Source organism: Camelus dromedarius, chromosome 2 (assembly GCF_036321535.1).
Source record: "Camelus dromedarius isolate mCamDro1 chromosome 2, mCamDro1.pat, whole genome shotgun sequence".
Taxonomy (NCBI): domain Eukaryota; kingdom Metazoa; phylum Chordata; class Mammalia; order Artiodactyla; family Camelidae; genus Camelus; species Camelus dromedarius.
The window spans coordinates 97,711,253-97,734,385 of record NC_087437.1 but is presented as its reverse complement, the minus strand read 5'-3'; the positions used below and the strand labels follow the sequence as shown (position 1 = coordinate 97,734,385).

General features: G+C 34.5%; 1 protein-coding gene across 1 annotated transcript in view; it reads left to right on the top strand.

The window, feature by feature from the left end:
* LIPI (lipase I) overlaps positions 1 to 13,612 on the top strand; it is a gene marked incomplete at its 5' end in the record, with an annotated part of 35,691 nt that extends 22,079 nt beyond the window's left edge. Inside the window, one exon of the mRNA XM_064477104.1 lies at positions 13,474 to 13,612. Coding sequence (XP_064333174.1) covers positions 13,474 to 13,612 — 139 coding nt within the window. The remainder of the gene's footprint in view (positions 1 to 13,473) is intronic.
* Between the last annotated feature and the right edge of the window lie 9,521 nt (positions 13,613 to 23,133).

Here is a 23,133-nt window from a genome sequence, read left to right as displayed (position 1 = left end):
AATAAAGACATCTAGTTGTAGTTTTATATCCTGTTTCTGGCATTTAAATGTAAAGGATTTATACTGTCCTGAAATAAAGGCTTCTTCCTATCTATCATATGGAAAGAGAAAGAAAAGAGTTTCCTCCTCAGTCTAGAAGAAACGTATGTTGTAAGTCTTGGCCAGACACCAGATACTTACCAGACTCTTTGTGCATAAAACAGTACATAAGCTCACTATGAGAAAGAGAAATTTAGTTCCATACATATGGACAGTAAAAGGAACCAAGGATGATGTCTATATGGGCAAATGCCAGAGCTAGATATTCATGTCTCATTGTTCAAGCAGAGGTGAACAGGAAAACAACAACAACAAAATGGTGCCTAATTTAGCATCAGCAACATAAGAAAAAAGGCTCCAACAATCAATTAGATTTAGAAATAAGGCTGGCTTTTAAAAAGATTTATTACAGGAAATAGAAGGAAATCACACAAAGCTTTGGTTGGTTTTCTCAATAATATGTAAGAAAGAAGTTATCCATGAAGGAATACATGAAGAGCAAGGTGATGAAACAAGTAACTGTGGTTAAATTTAAGGGAAACTGACAGAGTTAAGAAACTAAAGTCAACATGAAATTTAAACCAACATTATAAAAAAAAAGAAAGAGTAGAATTGATCAATAATGTAGAAAATTCACTTTTAATAACCTACAGAATAAGGTAGTATAAATAATAGAGGAGATTGGGGAATTCTGGGGAAATGATCAAAATACAAAAAATGTAATTTCTTAGTGTTGCTGAAGAGGTGACACAACAGAATTACAGATATGATGAAAGAAAACTCTCCTCAACTGAAGAAAATTAGATACAGATTTCATATTGATAGAATGAACTAGAACCAGCAAACTAAAAGAGACCAAAATTTAGACCCACTTATATATATTATTTTTAAAATTCAGTGATAAGGATGGAATTCTGCAATTATTGAAATAAATCTTCATGGAATGGAAGATTTACTGTTGTAGCAATGGCAATTCTTATTAAACACACTTACAAGTTTAACATGATTCCAATCAAAATCTAAATAAGAGATGAATAGCTCTTCCTAATTAACTTAGAATAACAAATTATTGATGTGAGCCAAGAAAATTTGAATAATGAGAGTAATATTTATAACTTTAACTGTGAAACAGTAAAGCAAATTCCAAAGCAGCAATAATTTTAATAGTATAATATTGGAAGAAGAATATAGATATATTTAAGGGAGTAAAAAGAAAACTCTAAAACATAATTCTGTAGATGATGTGAGTAACCTTTCAAATAATGACACAAGAATAAATGATTGACAACTGAAACAGAGTTTGATACCTTAATTATGACATATACAAAATTAGTTATAGATATTATAATATATTAAATGTAAAATGGTAAACAGAAAACACAGGCAATTATTTATGTTTGCAAAATAATGAAAGGCAAGATGAAAAACAAATGGAAAATGTTAATCAATTTGCCTCTATGCAAATTAAAAAAATAAAATCCGTGTGTCAAAAACATTATTAACAAAAACAAAATAAGAAAACTTTTGATATATATGAGATATAGAATGGCTTTAAATTTATTATATATTAATATTTCTTACAAAATATAAAGATAAAATCTAGCTGAAACATGGAGAAACATCTTTGTACTTGCTTAAGCCAGAAGACCTGGGTTCATCATAGACTAGTCTTTTTCTCACACACTCCCCATCCAATCATAGGAACTTTTGCCCTACCTTCTAAACATACATGGAATTTAACTACAGTCTTAATAAAAGCCAAAGTCTTCATAATGGTTCATGCAATCCCACTTGACTTGGGATGGGATCAAATTAATCCAACGTTTATAGATTGAGAGTGGGGTAAAGAACGATGAGGGTAATATTATCCGAAAGGGGATAGATGCTTGGTGGCAAACATAACAGGCCATTACAAAGAGACTAAAAATATTTTGAAAAGTCAGGCAAAACATTAATTAGACATAGATTGTCTGGATTGTAATATATTCTACCGAAGTTAAATATTTATTTAACTAAAAAAATATTCAATATAACTCTAACCTGCTGATGCAATTAATGGTGAATGACAGCAATAAATGAATGTCTAAGCTGGAACACTCAAATTCAGATCTTTCAAGATCTGGATACTTAAAATTATTTGCAAGTAAGTTAGGTTTTTTTTTAATAGTTGTGTTTGTTGTTCTACGGCTGTAATGTAATATTTTGTCTGATAAGACAATATGAGGTGGAACATAAAGGTAACTTCTTAAATAATTTACTCCAATATCATGGACACATTGTGCATAAATTTAGACATTTGTCCTTTTTCAAATAAACTTTAAATCTATTTTGTAGCTTTGGCCTCTATGCCTTACTTACTTCATATTAAAAAATTGCATTTAGTATTGCATTTCATTAAATAATTTCAAGATTTTTTTGAAAATATTATACATGAAACTTAGATTTAATGAGGGTAAGTATTTGCTTAAGAATAGCCGAAGAATCATCTTCAGTTTAGAAAGCTACCTCAGAAAACCAATTTACAGTATACTATTTGTGCCGAAGTCTTTAACATTTCACTTTTCTCTTTTAAACTGCCTGGTTAAAAGTCCAAGGGTGGTTTGCTCAAGCAACAGACTGACCAAGCCAATAATTATATGAGACTCACTGGTCTGTTTTGCTCAAATGATCAGTAAAATGCTTTATTCCCAATAATTCTGTGAAACTATGTCTCATTCTCCAACCGTATAAACACTCCCACCTTATTGTAAAAATTTCATTCCTTAATACTTTATAAACTTCTTATCCAACTCTTTACTCACTTCTACTATACTTCTCACTAAAATGCAGTGATGGAATCCTCACCTGTCAGAGTTGTTGGGGATATTGAAAGACTCTGAACAGAGTTAAGAACTTTAGAAAAAGAAACCTGCATTGATTGCAAATTTATCTCATTAAGTGGAATTTATCTTCTGAGTTATTTGCCCTAAACTCAATTTAACCTTCTTTAGGGAACCAGCATGTAAGAAAGGGGAATTTTAGTTTTTTTCCAAGGTGCATGTTTTGGATGATATACATGATTTAAAGGGAATTTAATTATCTACCAAGGATTAATGACTGAAGATTTAGGTAATAAAGGGATATTCCAGATAAATTTGTTTTTGTTTTTGTTTTTGTCTTAATATTAGTGAACTACTTACAAGATTAATAATAATGGTTAAATTTATTTAGCATGTACTACATCCCAAATACTATTTTTACAATCGTTGCAATAACTCTATGAGTTAAGTATTTTCTTTGTTTTAATAATAAGGGAACAGAAACTCAGATTTCTCATCTGAGAAGTGTCTTTGCAATGACTTGAAGCCAAACTTTTGTTTTTTAAAATTTTGTTGTCATTTTCTTCTGTTTTTAGTTGCTGTTATTTTTACAGGAATAAACATTTTTATAAATTAATATAGTCATTTATTCCCACTGTGGGACACTTGAAAAATTTTATATGCAATCCTACAACTAAAAGATAACACTGTTAATATTTTCTCATATTTACTCATAATCACACATGCTACTGTTGAATCATGAATTTAATTATTTACATTAAATTATAAACAAGCTTTTTGTGTAGAATCATGCAGCTTATTCACCACAGTAAAAGGTTCAAGAGACACTGTTCACATGGACAATAATGTGAACACACTGGACTTGGAGCCATGCAACATCATGGACCTGGTTATAAGCAATTTTTTTCAAAGTTAATGGCTGCCAATATATTCCATCTTTTGTAGAATATTCAACTTAGTATTTCCTTTATTGTTGAGCACTTTGTTTTTCCCCAGTGTTGCTTGTCATAAACACTATCTATGCATAGACAACTATCTGCACTTTAAACAAATTCCTTGTTTTATTCATTGAACAAACATTTTCAAATCATCTGCCTCACCACATGATGTTTACACCTTGACAAGGAATGTTGGTGAGCCTACAGACAGTCATAGTTTTCTCTATTTATTTCTCCTTTTCAAGTCACTTATTATAAGGAGAAAGGAAAGATTAAAAACAGACATGTGCCCACTATTATATTTGACTCACTGTCTTCTTAATCATGCTTTACATGGACAGATGTTGTATACAACTATTCATTGGCTAATTGGAAATAGGTTAAAGTCATTGGGATATGCTACAGAGCAAAACGTAAGCATGCATGTAATTTTAATTTTCATGTAAGATCTACACAATGGTTGGACTATGAAAGTTTACTAAATTTACAAAATTTAGATGCAGTTATTTCTACTCAGGGTGAAAAACTAAAATACATTTTGTGGGTGGTTAGCAAGACTCTTAACATTTCCTGCTGGCTGGGGATGCTAACAGATGCTTGGTTGAAATATATGCTTTAAGTTTAATTACCTAGATAATTGCTGTAACTATTTAGTTGCTTTTCCTATTTAGATCTGTCCATACAGATAATGTGCAATTAATGAGAATTAGCCCTGCCAAATTATTGGGAATGTGAGTTATAAAAATGTGATGCCTTATGGTACAGATTAAACTGTGTAGCTACGCAATCAGTAATTATCTGTCTATAACAAACTGTGATGGAGTCTACACAAACAATATAGTTCTGAACATTTCCAGTGGCCTTCAAACTTAGGGCCAAGAGGAATATTCATGGTAGAGGTACCTGGATGACTTCCTGGGAAAATCTGGACTAAAAACTACTTTTTACTTCTTTACTTAACAGTAAAATGTACTTTTTATATTTTATAAAAAGTATACAGTTCTATGAGTTTTAATAAATACATCAAGTCATGTAACCACCACCATAATTAAGATATGGAACATTTCCATCAATCACAAAAACTACCATGTGCTGCCACTTTATTTTCAACCCAGGTCCCCACTCCCACTCCTGGCAACCTCTACACCTACCTTTGCCTTTTCCAGAACATTATATAAATGGAATCATATAGCATGTTGCCTTTTAAGCATGGCTTCTTTCACTTAGCTTCATACATTTAAAATTCATCCATGTTTTTACTTATATCAATGGAATGTTATTGATGAATGGTATTTCATTGTATGGATGTACCACAGTTCCTTTATTCATTCACCAGTTGGAGGAAATGTAATTTGTTCATAGTTTTTGACATCTGTCCATGACTAAAGCCAACCTAAATATTTGCCTGCAGGCTTTTATGTGAACATGCATTTTCATTTCTCTTGGATAAATACCTAGAAGAGAGAATGCTGGGTCATATTGTATGTTTAACTTTATAAGAAACTGCCAAACTGTTTTCCAAAGTGACTGTATATTTTGCATTCCCACTAGTACTTACAGTGTTCCATTGCTCTCCTGCACCAAAAACTGCAACTTCACCAGTTTTATTGTTGTTTTTTAATTTTGCTATTCTAATAGTTGTGGAGAGGTAGTTCACTGTGCTTTTAATTTGCATTTCTCAAATGACAAATGATGTTGATGACCTCTGACATTTAACTGACAGTATTTAAATCTTTAAATTTAATGTAATTATAGATATGGTTGGGTTTCAATCTGTCATCTTTCTATTTCATTTTCTATTTGCCCTGTCTGTACTTTGTTCATATTTTTCTCATTGCCTTCTTTTTTTTAGGTGTTAGAGTAATCTTTTAATTTTAGTTTTTAATTGAATGAAAGATTCTTTAAATTCTATAGTGCTTTATAATTTTCAAAAATGTCATACACATGATTTATATAATCCCATAATAACCCTTTTCTTCCCTTACTCCTACATTGTCCCTTCCCCTTCCCTTCTCGCTACTGGTAACCACTAGTTTGTTTTCTGTATCTGTGAGTCTGCTTCTTTTTTTTTATTCACTAGTTTGTAGTTTGTTTGTTTTTTTAAGATTCTGCATATAAGTAATATCATACAGGATTGGTCTTTCTCTGCCTGACTTATTTCACTCAGCATAATTCCCTCCAAGTCCATCCATATTGCTGTAAATGGCTAATTTTCATCCTTTTTTTGGCTGAGTAGTATTCCATTCAATATATATATCTCTATATATCTCACCTCTTCTTTATCCATTAATCTATTGATGGACACTTAGGTTGCCTCCATACCTTGGCAACTGTAAATAATGCTGCTATGAACATTAGAGTGCATGTATCTTTTCCAATTAATGTTTTTTTTTTCCCAGATATATACCCAGGATTGGAATTGCTCAGTCATTTGGTAGTTCTATTTTTAGTTGTATGCCTTATTTTGAATAAATTGATGAGTCTTATGATTCCATTTGATCTCTTTTGTGGGTTTATTATTTATAACTATTTGATTATTTTAGTGGTTCCTTTGGGGTTTATATTATAATCTTTATTTTATTATAGTCTACGTTCGAGTGAATTTTACCACTTCATATGTAACATGAGAACCTTAACAGTCGTATAATCCCATTTCTCTTTTGTGCTTTTGTTGGCATACATTTTACTTGTACATATGCTAAAAACTCTATAATAGTGTGTAATTTTAATTTAAAGAGATACAAGTCTATTAAAGACATAAATAATTAGGAAAAGTCTTATGTTTATCAACATAATTACCATTTCCAGTGTACTTTCTAACCCTTATGTAGATGTGTATTTTCATCTATAATTGTAATGGTATAATAGTATAATTTACCTTATGACTAAAGGAGTTCCTTTAAGATTTTTCTGTAGTGTGGGTATGATGGTTGTGAATTCTTTCAACTTTTGTGTGTGTCTGAAAATGTCTTTATGATGTCTTTATTTTGAAAGATAATTTTTCTGGGTAAAAAACTTCTAGTTTGACTTTTGTTTTCTTACTTTCAGTACTTTAAAGATGTTGCTGTACTGTCTTATATCATGCACTGATCTTAATAATAAATCTATTACTATTCTACCTTTGTTCCTATGAAGGAAATAAGCCTCTTTTCTCTGGTTTTAAGATTTTCTCCTTATCACTGATTTTAAGCAGTTTGATTATGATGTGACTTGAAAATTTTTTCATACTTCTTGTGTTTAGTGTCTGTTGGCCTTCTTGAACTTATGGGTTTATAGATTTTATCAAATTTTATCTAAATTTTTAACTTTTTTTGAAATATTTTTTTCTGTGTCCCTTCTCTCTCCTTTCCCTTTGAGGACTCTAATTTCAAGTTAATTAGGCTGCTTGAAGTAGTCACACAGTTCACTGATGCTCTGTGATTTTAAATTTCATTTTCTCCCTGAATTTTGTTCTGAATGTTTTCTGTTGCTATGTCTTCAAGTTCACTATTCTTTTCTTCTGTAATGTCTAAGCTGATATTTACCCTATCCATGGTATTTTTCATCTCAGATACTGTAGTTTTTACCTCTGGAAGTTTGATTTGAATCGTTTAATATCTCTCATTGATTTACCCTCATAAGGATCTATTTCCCTGCTTCTTTGCAATCTTGGAAATTCTTGATTAGATGACAGACGTGTACTTTATCACACTGGGAACCCATACTTCTGTATTTTTATAAATATTCTTCAGGTTTATTCTCAAGATTCTATTAAGTTACTTATAAACAGGTTGATTCTTTCAGCTCTAGCTTTCAAGGTTTTTTAGGCAGGTCTGGAGTAGTGCTAGGATTAGAGTTAATTACTCCCATTACTGAGGCAAGACCATTCCATGAGTTTTACCCAATGACCTGTGAATTATTGGTTTTTCGAATCTGGTAGACGGGATAGGCACCTTTGTCAGTGGTGGGAACCTTATTCTAAGTAACTTTTTAAAGAATACTAGATGCATAGATGTGGTGATATGTTGTACAAAAGACCTAAGGAGCTTTTTCAAATAAAGAAGGATATATATATATATCTTGTAATTTTGTAAGATGTATACGAATTAAAATTAAAAACTAATTGTATCTGAATTTTAGAGTGCTTTTTAATCCTTGGATTTCTTTTATTATTTTTATTAAAGTTTGTACTTCATCAGTGTTCTGTGTTCATGTCTGCTAATTTGAGGTAAACAAAGAATTAGAAATATAATATTCAGTGTTCTTTTTTAAAATTAAAAAAATATTCTTTTTCTATGATAGTTCAACATATATCACACATTTTTCTAAATTGTAGAGTTTAACTTTATCTTGGGGAGAAGGAACTATTAATAAAATAGAATAATTGATCTCAAACTTAGAGTCCTGGTAATAGAATTAGATAGGCTTTTCACACTGTAAAAACAAAGAAAATAAACTTTTCTCATAGTTTTGATAAAATTTAACTTTGTTAGGTGTAATGAACCCGCCTAAACTGTTTTGTAATGACTGCAGAAGCTTTGTAAAATGTGGAATATTTATAAAAAATATGCATTTACTATTTTGAACGTATTTCAATAGTAACAGGGTTGTGAGCTTTTATTTTATTGTGGAAAAGAAATAAAAACACACTTGCCTTAATAATGTGTTATAAATGTGTGAACAGGACTGTTACTTAATGACTGAAGTAATATATGAATAAGCCTAATGACACCCTTGTCCTACCATGACAAGTTAAAAGTGTGGTGGATCAGGGAGATCCGGCATTGAAGGCATATTCAGTGGATAAGGGCTGCAGCAGGCTAGATAAAAAGTGGACAGAAGTATATACACATTTCTTAGGGGAAGTGGTAAAATCATCCTTCCACTTGTTTCTTAATAATGGAGAAAGAATTATGTCTGATTTTTTAATTACATTCTAATCTCTGATGATTTAACAAAAAGCTACTTTTGCTAATATCTAAAAATCTTACAAGACTAAGGTAATGTCATTTCACATTTATTTTTATAGTATTAAACTTAAAATTCTAAGATGCCTGTATTATTTCAAATGGAAAATACTGTAGTCTCCTGTATCAGCTTTTATAATTAAAGATGAAAATGTCTATATTTTTACTTTCCAACCCATTAGCAGACATAGGAAATTGATTTATTTAAAAATGGAATAGTTTAACCTAACAATACTGTTGAATACTTTAAAAACGTGTTCCAAGATGTCTTAATCATGCTAGAAGGAGATGGGGAGCAATGCATCTCGTGATCTAGAGCAGGGCATGTGTAAGACAAGGGTGATCTAACAGCACCTGTGCAGTTGAATTACCCTTCTTCCTTGACTAAGCTAGTATGACTGATACCAGGAAATTTCCATTTATTACTACCATTTTTTTCTTTAGCGCCATTCCTGAACTTTGACCAATCTTTGCTTTTTCTATTTGATTACTTTTTTGAAGACTTTCAAGACATTAACAGGAAGATAAATTATTAGACAAGATATCTGATTCACCACAGTGACTTGACTTCTCAGAAATCTTTAAATACTAAATATACCATCTCTCCAAGATGTAGAATACTTTAAACATTATTATTTCCATTTTTAGCGGTGGCAAAGGATAAATTAAATAATTTCACAAAGTTTGTCTGTGTAGTTCAGCCTAACTCTTTCTTGGTGGATATCACCTTAGAAGAAGTAGGTTGGCCACTAAGAGCTGAATTTAGTTTTCAGTTATTTCAGCATCCCAAAATATTTCCCATTCAACATAAGTATTCCAGGGTAGCAGCAAGGAGAAAGGATTTTGAAATGCAGAGAATTTTTTCTTTTTCAAATATTGTGTCTATTCATTCCTATGTAGCTAGATGAGATGAAGTAGAAATGATCCTATAGGTTTGTTTCAACTCCTTGCATTTGGAGAACTAGTTAGTTATAGGCATAGTATATTCCAATATTTATGAGAAGTAAATAAACTTTGCTGTTTTATTAATAGTTATTTTTTCTCTTTCTTTTATTCTCTTTCACAGACGACCACTTTGCACCTATAATTTTGTACTTAAAGAAAGTGAAGAAATATTTCTCAGCCCAATCATATGCACACCAAATGAAATATAAAATACCTTCTTCCATCAAACGTAACAACTTGTTTGTAAATTAAAGAACTTGTAAATGGGAACAATGCAATCAGTATTTTTTTTAGAATGCATTGTTCAATCTGGAATTCAGATATTTCTACTCAAATAAATTTTTAAGAATCAAAAATATAAAATATTTAAAAATGCATATGGTAAAGCAATCTGAATATATTTTAAATAATGTTTATTTCTATTTACCTTAATTAAATGTTTCTCATTGAATGTTTCCATTAATTACTTATTATTAATAGATAATATGTCTTTAGAACAAAAGAGAAACTTATCTCTCCAAAATACTGTTTAAACAACACCATTTCCACTCAGACTACAGTAATAAAATAAATTAATATTTTTTCTAATTTGTAAATTTGTCATTTGTAGAAGTCACTTGGATTAATATAAATGTTGTAAACATAGATACACCTGTTTAGTGATCTGTTTGGCATTTTGTAATGCTTTGTAAATAAAGGCTTTATTTCTGTGGAGCACAATATCTATGGGTCTATAATCTTTAATGTCAGATCCTGGGTCTACCACTTAACTAATGATCACCTTGAGTAATTAAATTTACCTCACCATGTTTCAGTCATCTAAGCATTATTGTGAAGACTGATTCAACACTTTGACTCGTGTCTGCCCATAATGATGATAATTATAAAAATAATGGCAACTAACACTTAACATACATCATTGTATTCCTGCCACAGTTTAATACTTTATCAATTCATTTAATCCCCACAAAACCCCTGTGAGATTGGCCTTGTTATAGCCATTGATGGAGAAACTGAGACATAGAAATGTTAACTAACTTACCAAGAATCATGTACAAAATGAGAATTGAAACTTAAGAAGTCTGTCTCTTGAGTCTGTGGTTTTAACCCCTATGTTATGTGCTTCTTCAAAGTTCAAAACATGTTAATAGCTATATTTATAAATTACATATATTACATTCAAAATACAGTCATCCTTAGGTATCCTTGGGAGATTGGTTCCAGGAACCACCAAGGATACCGAAATCCACAGATGCTCACGTCCCATAGTTAGCTCTCCAGATCCATGGTTCCACATCCACGGATTCAAACAACCACAGACCACATAGTACTATAGTATTTATTTTAAAAAAATCCACATATAAGTGGACCCATGCAGTTCAAAACTCTGTTTCTCAGGGGTCAACTGTAATAATCTAAATGTCCTTGGCATTCTCCCATTTATCCTTCAGTCCAGGAATTCCTGGGCCTCAGTTTTCTCTCACTTTTGTCTAAATGCTCCCAAGGCTTGCTTTATGTGTGTTCCTAAACCAATCTGTCAACTATAGTCACAGTGTCTACATTTTGATTTCCTGCTGTATTATTTTTCTGGGGATGCCATATAAATATCACTGACAGGGTGGCTTAAACAACATAGATTTATTTTCTCACAGTCCAGGGGGCTAGAAGTCTAAGATCAAAGTGTTGGCAGGTTTGGTTTCTTCTCTCTCCTTGACTTGCAGATGGACACCTGCTTGCTGTGTCCTCACAGGGTCTTTCCTCTGTGCATGGTGTCTCTGTTGTACGTCTGCATTTCCTCTTCTTACAGGGACATCAGTCAGACTGGATTATGGCCCACCCTAATGGACTCATTTTCATTTAATCACCTCTTCAAAGACCCTATTTCTAAATACGGTCACATTCTGAGGTACTGGGAGTTAGGGCTTTAGCATACGAATTTTGGGAGGAAACAGTTCATCTCATAATACCTTCTATCACTAGCTCCACAATGATGACTTTTGCCTAATTTAATAAGACATGTGAAGGTGAATCATGGCCATCGTTGCTGCCTACCTGGAAAATACCGATGTGTGAAGACCTTGATGTATTTGATGTGTGCTCCAGGCAGAAATGTGTAGAAGGCTCTTCACATCTTGCTTAGGGGTTAAGTACTGCTTCCTGTACTTCTACTCTCTGACAGTCCTTCTTGAAAACAGTGCCTTCAGTTTCTGCTGCAGCCTTTCACTCCATAGGCCTCTGACTCCAGTCAATAGAGACACCGTCTCTCTCCTGTCATTGGGGCATTTGCTCACACTTCCCACATTCTTAAACAAAACTGCAAACCCTTATGTAATTTCACTTTTCCAATCCCCCTCAGTTAGTTTGCCAGATAACCCCAGAAAGTTTTGAATCTCAGTTTATGACGTTAATGACATTTTAAATTAAATAAAATGCATTAGAGATGTGTTACTAGGGGCAGAAATCCTGCTCCAGTATTCCTGATTGCTTAGGGCCTCTGGGTAACAGAGAAACAGTAACCAGTTTGTCCCATAGCATATTAAAGGATCCCGTGACCCTCCTAGCAAAGCCTCCTTTCCACAGGTGATAGACTCTTTCAAGGATAACTCAAATACATAACTAAAAAATGCTTATAGATTTTCATATTGCAATATCTTCTCCAGTATCCAAATTCCCTAGACTTTTTTTTTTTCAAGATAAAACAATGAAAGGAAGCCTTTGGAGCTTGTCTTGGGGGTGAGGGAAGTAAACTCCTCTGACCCACAAGTTCAGTCTTCAAGGAATATTTTTAATCATATTTGTTTTTTCCCCAAGTTTGTAGAAATCATAGATCAAAAATAGCAGTAAGAAAAAATATGTGCACTTTTCAGGGGACCATAAAGAACCACAGATATTTTATAGCAATTATCGAGGACAATAGAAGGAACAAATAGCCATTATGCACAAAATGCATTACACCAGGCTGCTTTGAAGACAGGATATTCTGGATCAGATGCAGAAAGCTACAGAGAGATGAAGTGTTTAACTTCTTCATCCTTCAGGGTGCCTACTTGGCCCTGGTCATAGACTTGGACTCAACACTGTCATTCAAAGTCCTCTCAGCAACAGTTTGATTATTTTTAGGTTAATTTTAGGATTTATCTAATTAAATGACATATTCCCTATTTTATGGTTGTGCCTTCTTTGTGTTTACACTGAATAATAAACATCAAGTTTAAAAACGTAAATCACCAACAGAGCAACAAATCATACTTTGTTACACACAATGGTTGACTGAAATGATGAGTGGACATAATCAAAGGGCAACAAGATTTTGTTTTAATAAACTACAGTTTAAAAAATTGTATCATTCAGGAATGTTGTAATACCAATCTAATTTACTGGATAATCGTCTAATTGTGTATGTGGCCAATATAGAAGAGGCACAATTATGTAAAAATACTTGGAATCAGTTATATTCATAAAAGCATTGTTTTGGGTCATAATATTTATGGTTTACGCATTAATCCTTTTTTTCACATAATAATAATAATATTGATACCAAATAGATAATGAGTACTTACTATGTGCCAGTCCATGTTTTAAGTCTTTGACTTGTAGTATTTCATTTAGTCCTTACAAGTGCTTGATAAGGTATACAGTTTTATCACCTTCAGTGACTGAGGGGAGAAAAAGAAAAAAAAATCCTTCAGATAATTGACAATACTTGAAAGATATGCTTACTGTGTTTTGAAGGTTGCCTACTGAGTACATATTAGGCATTACGTAAATGTTTGTGAATGAATAAAGGATGAATGCCGGAACAGGAAGTCAAATCATCTGGATAAAAAGCACGGGACAAAGTGGGAGCCTGGCTCTGAGAAACTGTGCCTCCAAGAAGATGTGGCCGGTGAGGGCTGCCAATAGCTGTGGAGCTTGCTGCATGTGAACATCCCAGCAAATCACCAGACACGTGCTGGTTTTCTGGCCTGTGCTTTTAGGATCTTAGTATGAGACACCGCTAAAAGTTAACAAATACCTAAATTCTTCCCCAAGGCAATACAACCTGCTTCTCCAGGTAACAGAAACAACACTGTCAGAGAACATTAGGGGATGACACTGGGGTTAGGAAATGCAGGAATTCAATGCACAAAGATTTTCATTCTTAATTTCTTTCTTTCCTATGCCTGTGTGGTACATGAAAAAAAAGAAGGAAATATAGGAGGTGAACAGCTGGTTATGCAGATGGTGTTGATGAGTTGAATTTGGATTTCTATACCATGGCTTAAGTTTCTGGAATGCTAGGCTCTTGGCTAGAGGTAGAATTATGTATCTAGCAGGGACATGGAAGAATGTTTTGGATGTGGGCTCACAGTCATGATTAAAGTACTTTAAGTGGAACATAACATTGCAGAGTGTGTGAAGATTCAAAGCAACAAATAATTCACCCAGATTCACGAGGACCCTATTGAGTACTCTTCCAGTTTTCCTGTTGATTCCCAACAGCACCTTCCAGTTCTTAACTCAGGATTGCCCTCACCCTTTCCTTCCCAGTTGGACCATTTCTTGGCCTTTTCCATGGTTCACTTGCTACCTCTCCCAAACTGATACCTTCTTTTGCTTTGGCCTCCTCCTCTGTTTCCCAAAAGATGCTATTCCATGTCTCTGTTACAGCATGGAGTAGCAGAACACTTTGCTTACTTGCTCATATACATCACTAGAATTTAATCTTCTTGAGAGTAAGGAATTTTGTATTATATTTACATCTTTGTACTCTCAAGGTCTAGATGAATGCCCGGCCTGTTTCAGGGACTCCATAAGCATTTGTTGAATGATAAATGCAAATTAAACAAGTGAGGCAGTAAGTTTCTTTTTTTGGCTTAGTTGGGGAAGAGTGGGCAGATACCAGTAATTGCTGGCTGTTTAGAAGAACAAAATGTTTCATGTGGTTCTGGTTAGAGATCAGAGAGCTCTCACTGTAGAGCAAATGTAAGATTATCTGTGTCTTAAATTATTTTCGAAGAATGTAGTAAAACCAGATTTGATTTTAACATTAGATGATGTTAATCAAGACAAAGTATTTAATAATAATTTGCATTTATAATTGAATTTTTAAATTTATTTTACATATATTGTTGAAGTATTAAAATGTTAACATTACAAACACATAGATGAATTATAAATTTCAGGTCTTTCCTTAATAACTCTCTGGCAAAAGAAACAATTTGAAGGTAAAAAGAAATAAGGTTTACTGCAGGTATAGACTGAAATCATTGGAACTTTTGTTAGTTGAATGTGTCAAAGTTTTCAAAGGATTTTTTACTCTAATATTTGTTAATGTTGTGTTTGTCTTTAACACTTGGTAGGTGAGAAGTTTAATTAGGAAAATGTTTATGGAAAAAGTTTTCAAGATGAGGGTTGTCAAAATGAAGAATAAAGAATTAGTAAGTGGTTTACTCTTAGCAGAATATTCTTTAAGTGGGGGAATATGGGATGAGAGAGATTAATAAAGAGAGAGAATCAGAATTTATCAATAACTTTATTTTAATGCTCAAAGTAAATGTATTCTCAGAACCATGTGACCTAAGACACTGTCCACAAGAAACTTTCATTCTAAAAGATACAGTTTCTGTTAAATAATGAGTTACTGAACATAGGGAGTATCTTATTGCAACCTGATTCTCCCACAGCCTGTACCAAAAATAACACTTGCTCAATGTTTATAGATTTGAATATAGGCACTGTTTTCAATATACGGTAAAGAAAAATTATTTGAAAGACACCCCAGGGATAGGATGGTGGCAACCAACAGAGCTGGATTCTTCCCTACCTCCCCCTTCCCACTGAACAAGTCAAGGAAACACACAGAATCTAGGTTTGAAAATTTCTGCAGTCAAGGAAAATTAATCACCATCTTCCAAACTTCAGGAGGAGATTATAATAATCAAACACAAGTGGGACATTGAGACAGATAATTGAACTGAGAATAAAGAGGAAGAAGTGATTTCAACTTTCCAACCAGAGGTATATGGTCATTTATCTACTGGGAAGTAACTACTTTCTGAAAGTGAGCAGTCTTCCACTCTCTACCACATGCTGCCCCATTATTTCACTTTCCAGTGAGAACCCACAAATCCAGGAGATCAGGCTACTGGAAACAAATATGACAAACAATGATAGTTTGCCTCCTGTGGCAAATCGTTTTAGGAATGGCCCCCAATCTGTCCGAATTTGCCTGTAATCATTCCCATAGGTAACTCCCTCAAACCCTGACTCTGGGCTTGAACATGCGTCTTACGTTGGACACTGGAACAAAAACAGATGTGACACAAACTGAGATCTGAACAGTACCTGATGGCCTTGGATGCTGGATCACGTTAAAACGCCCAAGCTAGGCTCCTGGAAGGGTAAGGCACCGATTGGAGGAGAACTCAAATGCGCCAGCCAACAGCTGCCATCAGGCAGACTGATCCCAGACCCAGGGATTGGCAGAGCCAGCCCAGGTTGTGAAGAAACACACAACCAACCCATAAAACCATGGACTCAATGAGGTGGTTGTTATTTTAGGCCCTATTTTGGGATGGTTTGTTATGCAGCAAAATTAAGCAACATATCTTTCTGAAACTTGAAATAGGTAGAACATATGTGACAGCAAGAAAAGCTGTGTATTTTATATATATGATTGAGGGACAACAAAGAAAATAGATGTTTTATATAAAGTCTGTTATATAAGATACTTAACGGGGAAAACAAAAGAAGCCAGAGAAAAAACAGATTATACTTTGTGGGGGAGGATAGCTCAGTTGTAGAGTGCATGCTTAGCATGCACAAGGTCCTGAGTTCAATCTCCAGTACCTCCATTAAAATAAATAAATAAACCTAATTACCCCCAAAAAAACCCAAAGAAACAAAAATATATATGTATATATGTATGTATGTGTGTGTGTGTATGTGTGTGTGTGTGTGTATATATATATATATATATATAAAACTCTCTCTGTATATGTGTAAACTCTATATATATAAACTCTGTGCCACGCTGCACGGACAATACATGTCAGGGAAAAATTGTGCTCTGAAGTCATTGGAAGTTGGTCATTTGGCTTGATTTTAAGCCAGATGGTCTCAATTTCAATACTGCCTGAAATATTTTATTAAGATTTTTTTTAAAGAGCACTTCAAGCTTCGCAGCAAAATTGAAAGGAAGGTACAGGGATTTTTCCATATACTCCTTGCTAACACACTTGCAGAACTTCCTCCATTATCAACATCCCCCACCAGCATTGTACATTTGCTACGGTTGATGGACCTCTATTGATATGTCCTAATCACCCAGAGCCCGTAGCTTGCATTATAGTTCACTCTTGATGTTGTACCTTCTGTGGGTTTGGACAAATCCCATAGTTTTACTGTTTCCAGAATGCCATATAATTAGAATCATACAGCCAAAAGATTGGCTTTTTCACTTAGTATTATGCATTTAAGGTTCCTCCATGTCGTTTCATGGCTTGGTAGCTCATTTTAAAAAAATATTCCAACATCTAGGTATTCCATGATTCCATGGTTTATTTATTCATTCACCTACAGAAGGATATCTTGGTTGCTTCCAAGTTTTGGCAATTATGAATAAAGCTTTTACAAACATCCAAGTGTAGGTTTTTGTGTAGACGTAAGTTTTCAGATCCTCAAAAGTAAATATCAAGGAACACAATTGCTGGATCATATGGTAAGAGTATGTTTAGTTTTGTAAGAAACCATCCAGCTGTCTTGCGAAGTGGCTATACCAATTCGCCTTGTTACAAGCAATGAATGAGAGTTCCTGTTGCTACACATCCTCACCAGCATTTGGTGCTGTCAGTGTTCTGGATTTGAGCCATTCTAATAGATGTGCAGTGGAATCTCACAGTTGTTTTAATTTACATTTCTCTGATGACATGACATTGAGCATTTTTCTTGTTTGACTTTCTTATATATTCTTTAGTGAGGTATCTGTTATTGTCTTTTGCCATTTTTCAGTCAGTTTGTTTATTTTCTTATTGTTGAGTTTTCAAAGTTCTTTTTATATTTTGGGTAAGTCCTTGAACAGATGTGTCTTTTGCAAGTACTTTCTTCCAGTCTGTGGCTTATTTTCTCAATCTCTTGGCATTGTCTTTAGAAGAGCAGAAGTTTTAATTTTAATAAAATCCATCATCTTATCAATTATCACTTTCATAGATCATGTCTTTGGGGTTATATCTTAAAAAGTAATGACCATTACAAAGGTCATCTAGGTTTTCTCGTATGTTATCTTCTAGGAGTTTAATAGCTTGCACTTTACATTTAGGTCTATGAACCATTTTGAATTAATATTTGGGTGAAATCTTTGTCTAGATTGTTTTGTATGTTGATGTCATATTGTTCCAGCACCATTGTTGAAAAGACAATTTTTTCTCCATTGTCTTGCCTTTGCTCCTTTGTCAAAGATCAAGTGATTATATTTATGTGGATCTATTTCTGGGCTATTTTGTTTCATTGATCTATTTGTCTGTTCTTCCACCACGCTGTCTTGATTATTGTAGCTTTATAGTAAGTCTTAAAGTTGGGTGGTGTCAGTTCTCCAACTTTGTCATCTCATTCAATAGTATTCTGGTTATTCCTTGATATATTTTTTAGAGAGTGCATCTCTGAAGAGTTGCTTTTGCAGCTTTAAAATATTTTGCAAACACTCACTTGTTCTTCATGCATCTCCTTGAAAGGAGTAGGGTTACTGTGTACTTAATCATTTCAATCAATCTCTTCAACAAGCCTTCCTCAAGTATGACAGGTATTTGGGATACAAAAAAGAAAAATTTTGGGTTCCTAGATTCAAGGAAGTTATATCCTACTAGGAAAGCAACCTGGTTAAACATATGTTGCCATATCCTGTGATCATAGCAGAAATAATGATTATTTTGAGGTCTGGTGTGGAGCAGAGGCTGAGTATCCACTGCAGTGGAGGTCAGGGAGGGCTTGACTTATCATAGAGATGATTAAACTGGTTCCTGATAGATGTTTATGAATTAGCTCATGCTAAGAGAGGGGCATGGAAGAGAATGTGGCTTAGTACAGTTGGGAGTATGAGGCAAGATGGGAGCACAGATGTGATACAAGTAGGTCAGATTATATGAGGTTTGTGCGTCATAGAAAAAGGAGCTATTCTAGTCAGGACCTATTTAAGATTATCAGGTAAGAACAGAGCATGAGCATACTTGTGTTTTTTAAAAAAAGATATCTCTTGTATGCCTTACTGGAGAGGTTGTTACCAACCCCTCTGCATGGACCCCGAACACACGGAGGTAGGATAATAAAAGATGTTAGCTACAAAAGGAGAATAAAAGGTGAAGGGATTCAGCATAGTGATACACTGGAGTTTTGCCACAGCAGCCTGAAAGAGCAAAAGAAACATGCATGGCTGTGTAGACGTGGCATTAATGCAGCATATTTTTCTTCATCCCTTCTCTAATACGTGTTGAGATCCCCTCATGAGGGCCAGCAAGAGGAAAGTGGAAGTTATGTTAAGTGTCCTCAAATGGAGTGAGTGGCAACACAAGAGAAACAATTAAGGATTGCTATATCCCATCCATCTGAAAACTGCATGGGTTTTCATCTTAAAAGAACATATAACAGCCTTTCTTTCTGGCAGTAGCAGGGACGTGAGGAACACGGCAGACTGAGCTGACCTACATAATAGAGAGAAAATCTGGATAGTATCTGCTATTTGAAGGGACACCAGTAGTGATGATTTGAAAATCCATGCTTGGCAAATATATAGATCCTAAATGAGTGAGATCAGTATTCTAGGCTCAAATTGCATCACATCTCTGCAATTCCTCCTCCAAATAAGTGTATTTTTTGTTCACTCAGTTTTTTTTTAAAGAAAGAGATCATGATAAGGGTCTTAAATGTTATTTTTATTTTCTCTTTCTTTCTAGGAAATAAATCACTGACTAATAATTTATATATTTACTTATGTCCCTGGGTTGGGGCAAGGGAAGGTGTTAAAGATCTCCCAAATTTTCCCATTGAGATGATTTTTCATGTGAGCAAAGCTGAAAATATAAATTGAATATAGAATTTGTGCTGTGGATAAAAGTCAAATGTCTACTTATAACATTTGTTAATCATACACATTATATAAGACGATATAATTTAGAGATTCTCATGGTTGATGAAACAATTTACTCAAACTCTTCACATGCATTTTTAAATACCGAAGTCTTTTTCTTTTAATCAGTTAAGCCCTCTCTAAAGGTATCTAACAGGGTCTTCTAGGCCATAGTGTTCCTGTCTAAGTTGTCTCAGTTATAGAACTTTTGGAATTTGTATTGTTACAGCAAAATTCCTTTTGCTTGTTTGACAGTTTCTCTCACTATGATGCAGAACAAAAATGCACTAAAAGGACTAAAATCCATAGTTCCCTGCTCTAGAAACAAAATTATTACCAATTTCTTAGTATATCCCATTAAAGTTAAACTGTTTATTTAAAGTAACCATTAAGTAAAATGATTAACTGCAATTTTGATGTTACACTTTTAGGAATAATTATTAAGTTTTTGAAATATTTATATTCCTTCTGACTCTGATGGGTCTATAAGTCTCCCAAATCTGGGTAAAGTAGCCACACCTGTTACACCCACATGGCCAGTCTTTGGATACAGGCTGTCCATGGGAAGAGGCTGTGAACGTGGATGAGAAGATTTTATTCAGCTGTGAGCGTTGCTGCAAGGAACCAGCGGTCAGTCCTCCCAGGAGCTGGATGGATGATGCTTTAGTGCTGAAGACGGCACTGGGGAGGCAGAGTAACTCCTTCGTCAGCAGAGCTGGAGCGTGGGGGATGCACAGTGGTTAGGACAGTGGTTAGGCGTTTAGTGCTTGGCCAACTGTCCACACAGTCTGCTGCTGGCCTCCTCTTCATCCATTCCCAAACGGGCCATTTAGGCCTAGAAGCTGACCGTTGCTGCTTTACCACACTTGGAGTGCCAAAATCCTGCGTGAGTCTCCCCATGACCCCTTCTGCCTGCACAGCCTTGTTGCTATTTTTTTCTGGGACCTTTCTGTCTCCAGGGATATTTCTAGAAAACTGCTCTTAGGTCCCCACTGCTCATCAAGGGGCCCCTCTGTTTCCCCTCATCTCAACCATGCCGAGAGAATGAGAGGTATGGAGACTGGATTTTTTTCCTAATCTGGGGACAGCCTTTCCCCTTTCACACATATACAGGTCTTTCTCACTCAGCAAAATGCTTCTTTCCACCAGTTCCATGATCCTTCTAAATTCTAAGGCTTAGGCTTCTAGAAGTTAAAAGACTGAAGGAGTTGCAGGTTTCTATTCCTTTCCGTGAAATTCTTCCTTTCTGTTTCTCTAAATCATGGAAGCCAGAATAGCCTTGCTCCTAGAACAGGGATGGAAGGCCTAAGAAAATACTGAAAATAAAAAAGAACTCCCCCAAACTGACATTACGGAAACATTACAGTCACTGTATTTGAACTATATGATGGTGATGAAATGAAAAGGGGGAAGTTTCAAAAGATACAAAGGAGAGAAAAATCCACAAAACGTTACAATCCTTAACATACTGCATTCAAATTGGTTACAGTATGATTCTCCATTACACTTTAGTTTCTTAAAAGTAGGGAATATTTTCATCATTATCTAGGAGGTACTTAGCATATAATAAAATTCTACATGTTATTTAAATTTTGAAAGTGTCTCCAACATTAGCTTATCCAAGTCAATTTCTCTGGTTCTATAAAGCTAAGCTAAGCATATTCTCTTCCATGCTTCCAGGTATAGTATATAACCTGTGCTATAGCATTTGCAATTTTTCTTTGCAATTGTTAATTTAATCATCATTAGACCAAGAACTCTTCAAAGCCAGAAGATATGTACCATTCATCTTTCCATATGTGATGGTTACTGATAACTGATTCTTCAGTCTGGAGGTGACATTCATAGTTATAGTAACATAGATAGATGACAACTTAAGTCTGTGATGTTTGGCACTGACACCCCAATCTATAGTGAAATTTAATAAAAAAAAAAAACACCCAGAAAAGTGGGTTGTATATGTTAGAAATACATCTATTAAGTTAGCTAAATAATTGAGAGAAGTTCACACCATTAGCTCCCTGGAACATCTGTTTCATCAGAACTTTCCATTATCCAAAACTACCATATCAGCAAAATATTTTTTGAATATCCCAACTACATTCAGGTTTTATTTCTTTTTAATACTACTCTGAGTTGAATTCTAAAGGGTATAAGGTCCAGTTTTACCAGTGAAACATACAACACATTGTCACAAGAGGGCAGCCTTTTAACATAAATTGTTCCTCAACCTGTAGTCATTCCTTGAAATTTTAAGAAACTTTAATTCACGTAGCTAAATGATAAAACAATGCAAAACGGTTTCAAGCAGATACTTTGCACTATGCATGTTTTTTCATATGACTTCTAATGAAAACTATTTAAAATCCATAAGGAAAACAAGAGCTGAATTGTTTCACATAGAAAGATGGGTTTATATAGGTTGCATCTTTTAAACATCAACAGTAGGTCGGTGGCTGAGTTGAGTGCACCTAAATTTCATGTGATCAAATGTGAAGTTCCCCTCTGAGCTATCCAAAATTCTGACCAAACAAGGGCAAGCTGGAAGCATCTAGACTGATATATTACCCAAACGCAAATGAATGTCATTGGATGTATGTTTCTAATTTTTAACCTATTAAAGTGTCTAAAGACAGTGCTATTTGGCTATATTGATAAAGAGTAAATGGTAGGATGGTTTGGTGTATGGCTGGGCTTATCTGTAAGACATACAGATAACACCCTCATCTCTCAGCAGAGTCAGCATCTCTCCCTGCATGTCTCCCTCTCTCCTCAGCTGAAAAGTCACCTCTCCCGAAGTCAATGTTCTTTCCAGGAGTAGCCCATGGTGCTATAAATGCCTGGCCCCAAACTGCCCCATTTTGCTCCAATTTGGGTTTCTTTACCTACAGAACTGGACACTCTCCCAGCCAGCTGTGTTTTCACAAGCCCTCCAGGTGATTCTGTTTGAGAACTACTGGCAGCTACTGGCAGCTACTGGCAGAGAATAAGGGCCAAATTCCCTTTGTGGTTTAAAGACTGCAGTTAGTTTTCAGCCTTAATACCTCTCTCCTATCCACGGCCTGGTCCTCAGCTGCTAACACACACTTATCTGTAGGCTAAACCTCACTCCCTGTCTCTAGGACCAACCTGACCTACAGCAGAAAGGATTGGAAAGGCTCACATTGAGACTGACATTTCTGCATCACCTCTGACAGTTGTGGAGTCTTCTAACTATGATCTTAGGCTACCCCATTTGTTTCTAGTCCCAAGGTCTTCCTCTCTACCACTGTCTACCTCATAATTACCTCAATAATCTGGTAAATAAGTTTCTGACCCCAAAGAATCCATATTCCTGAGTTTGTCTT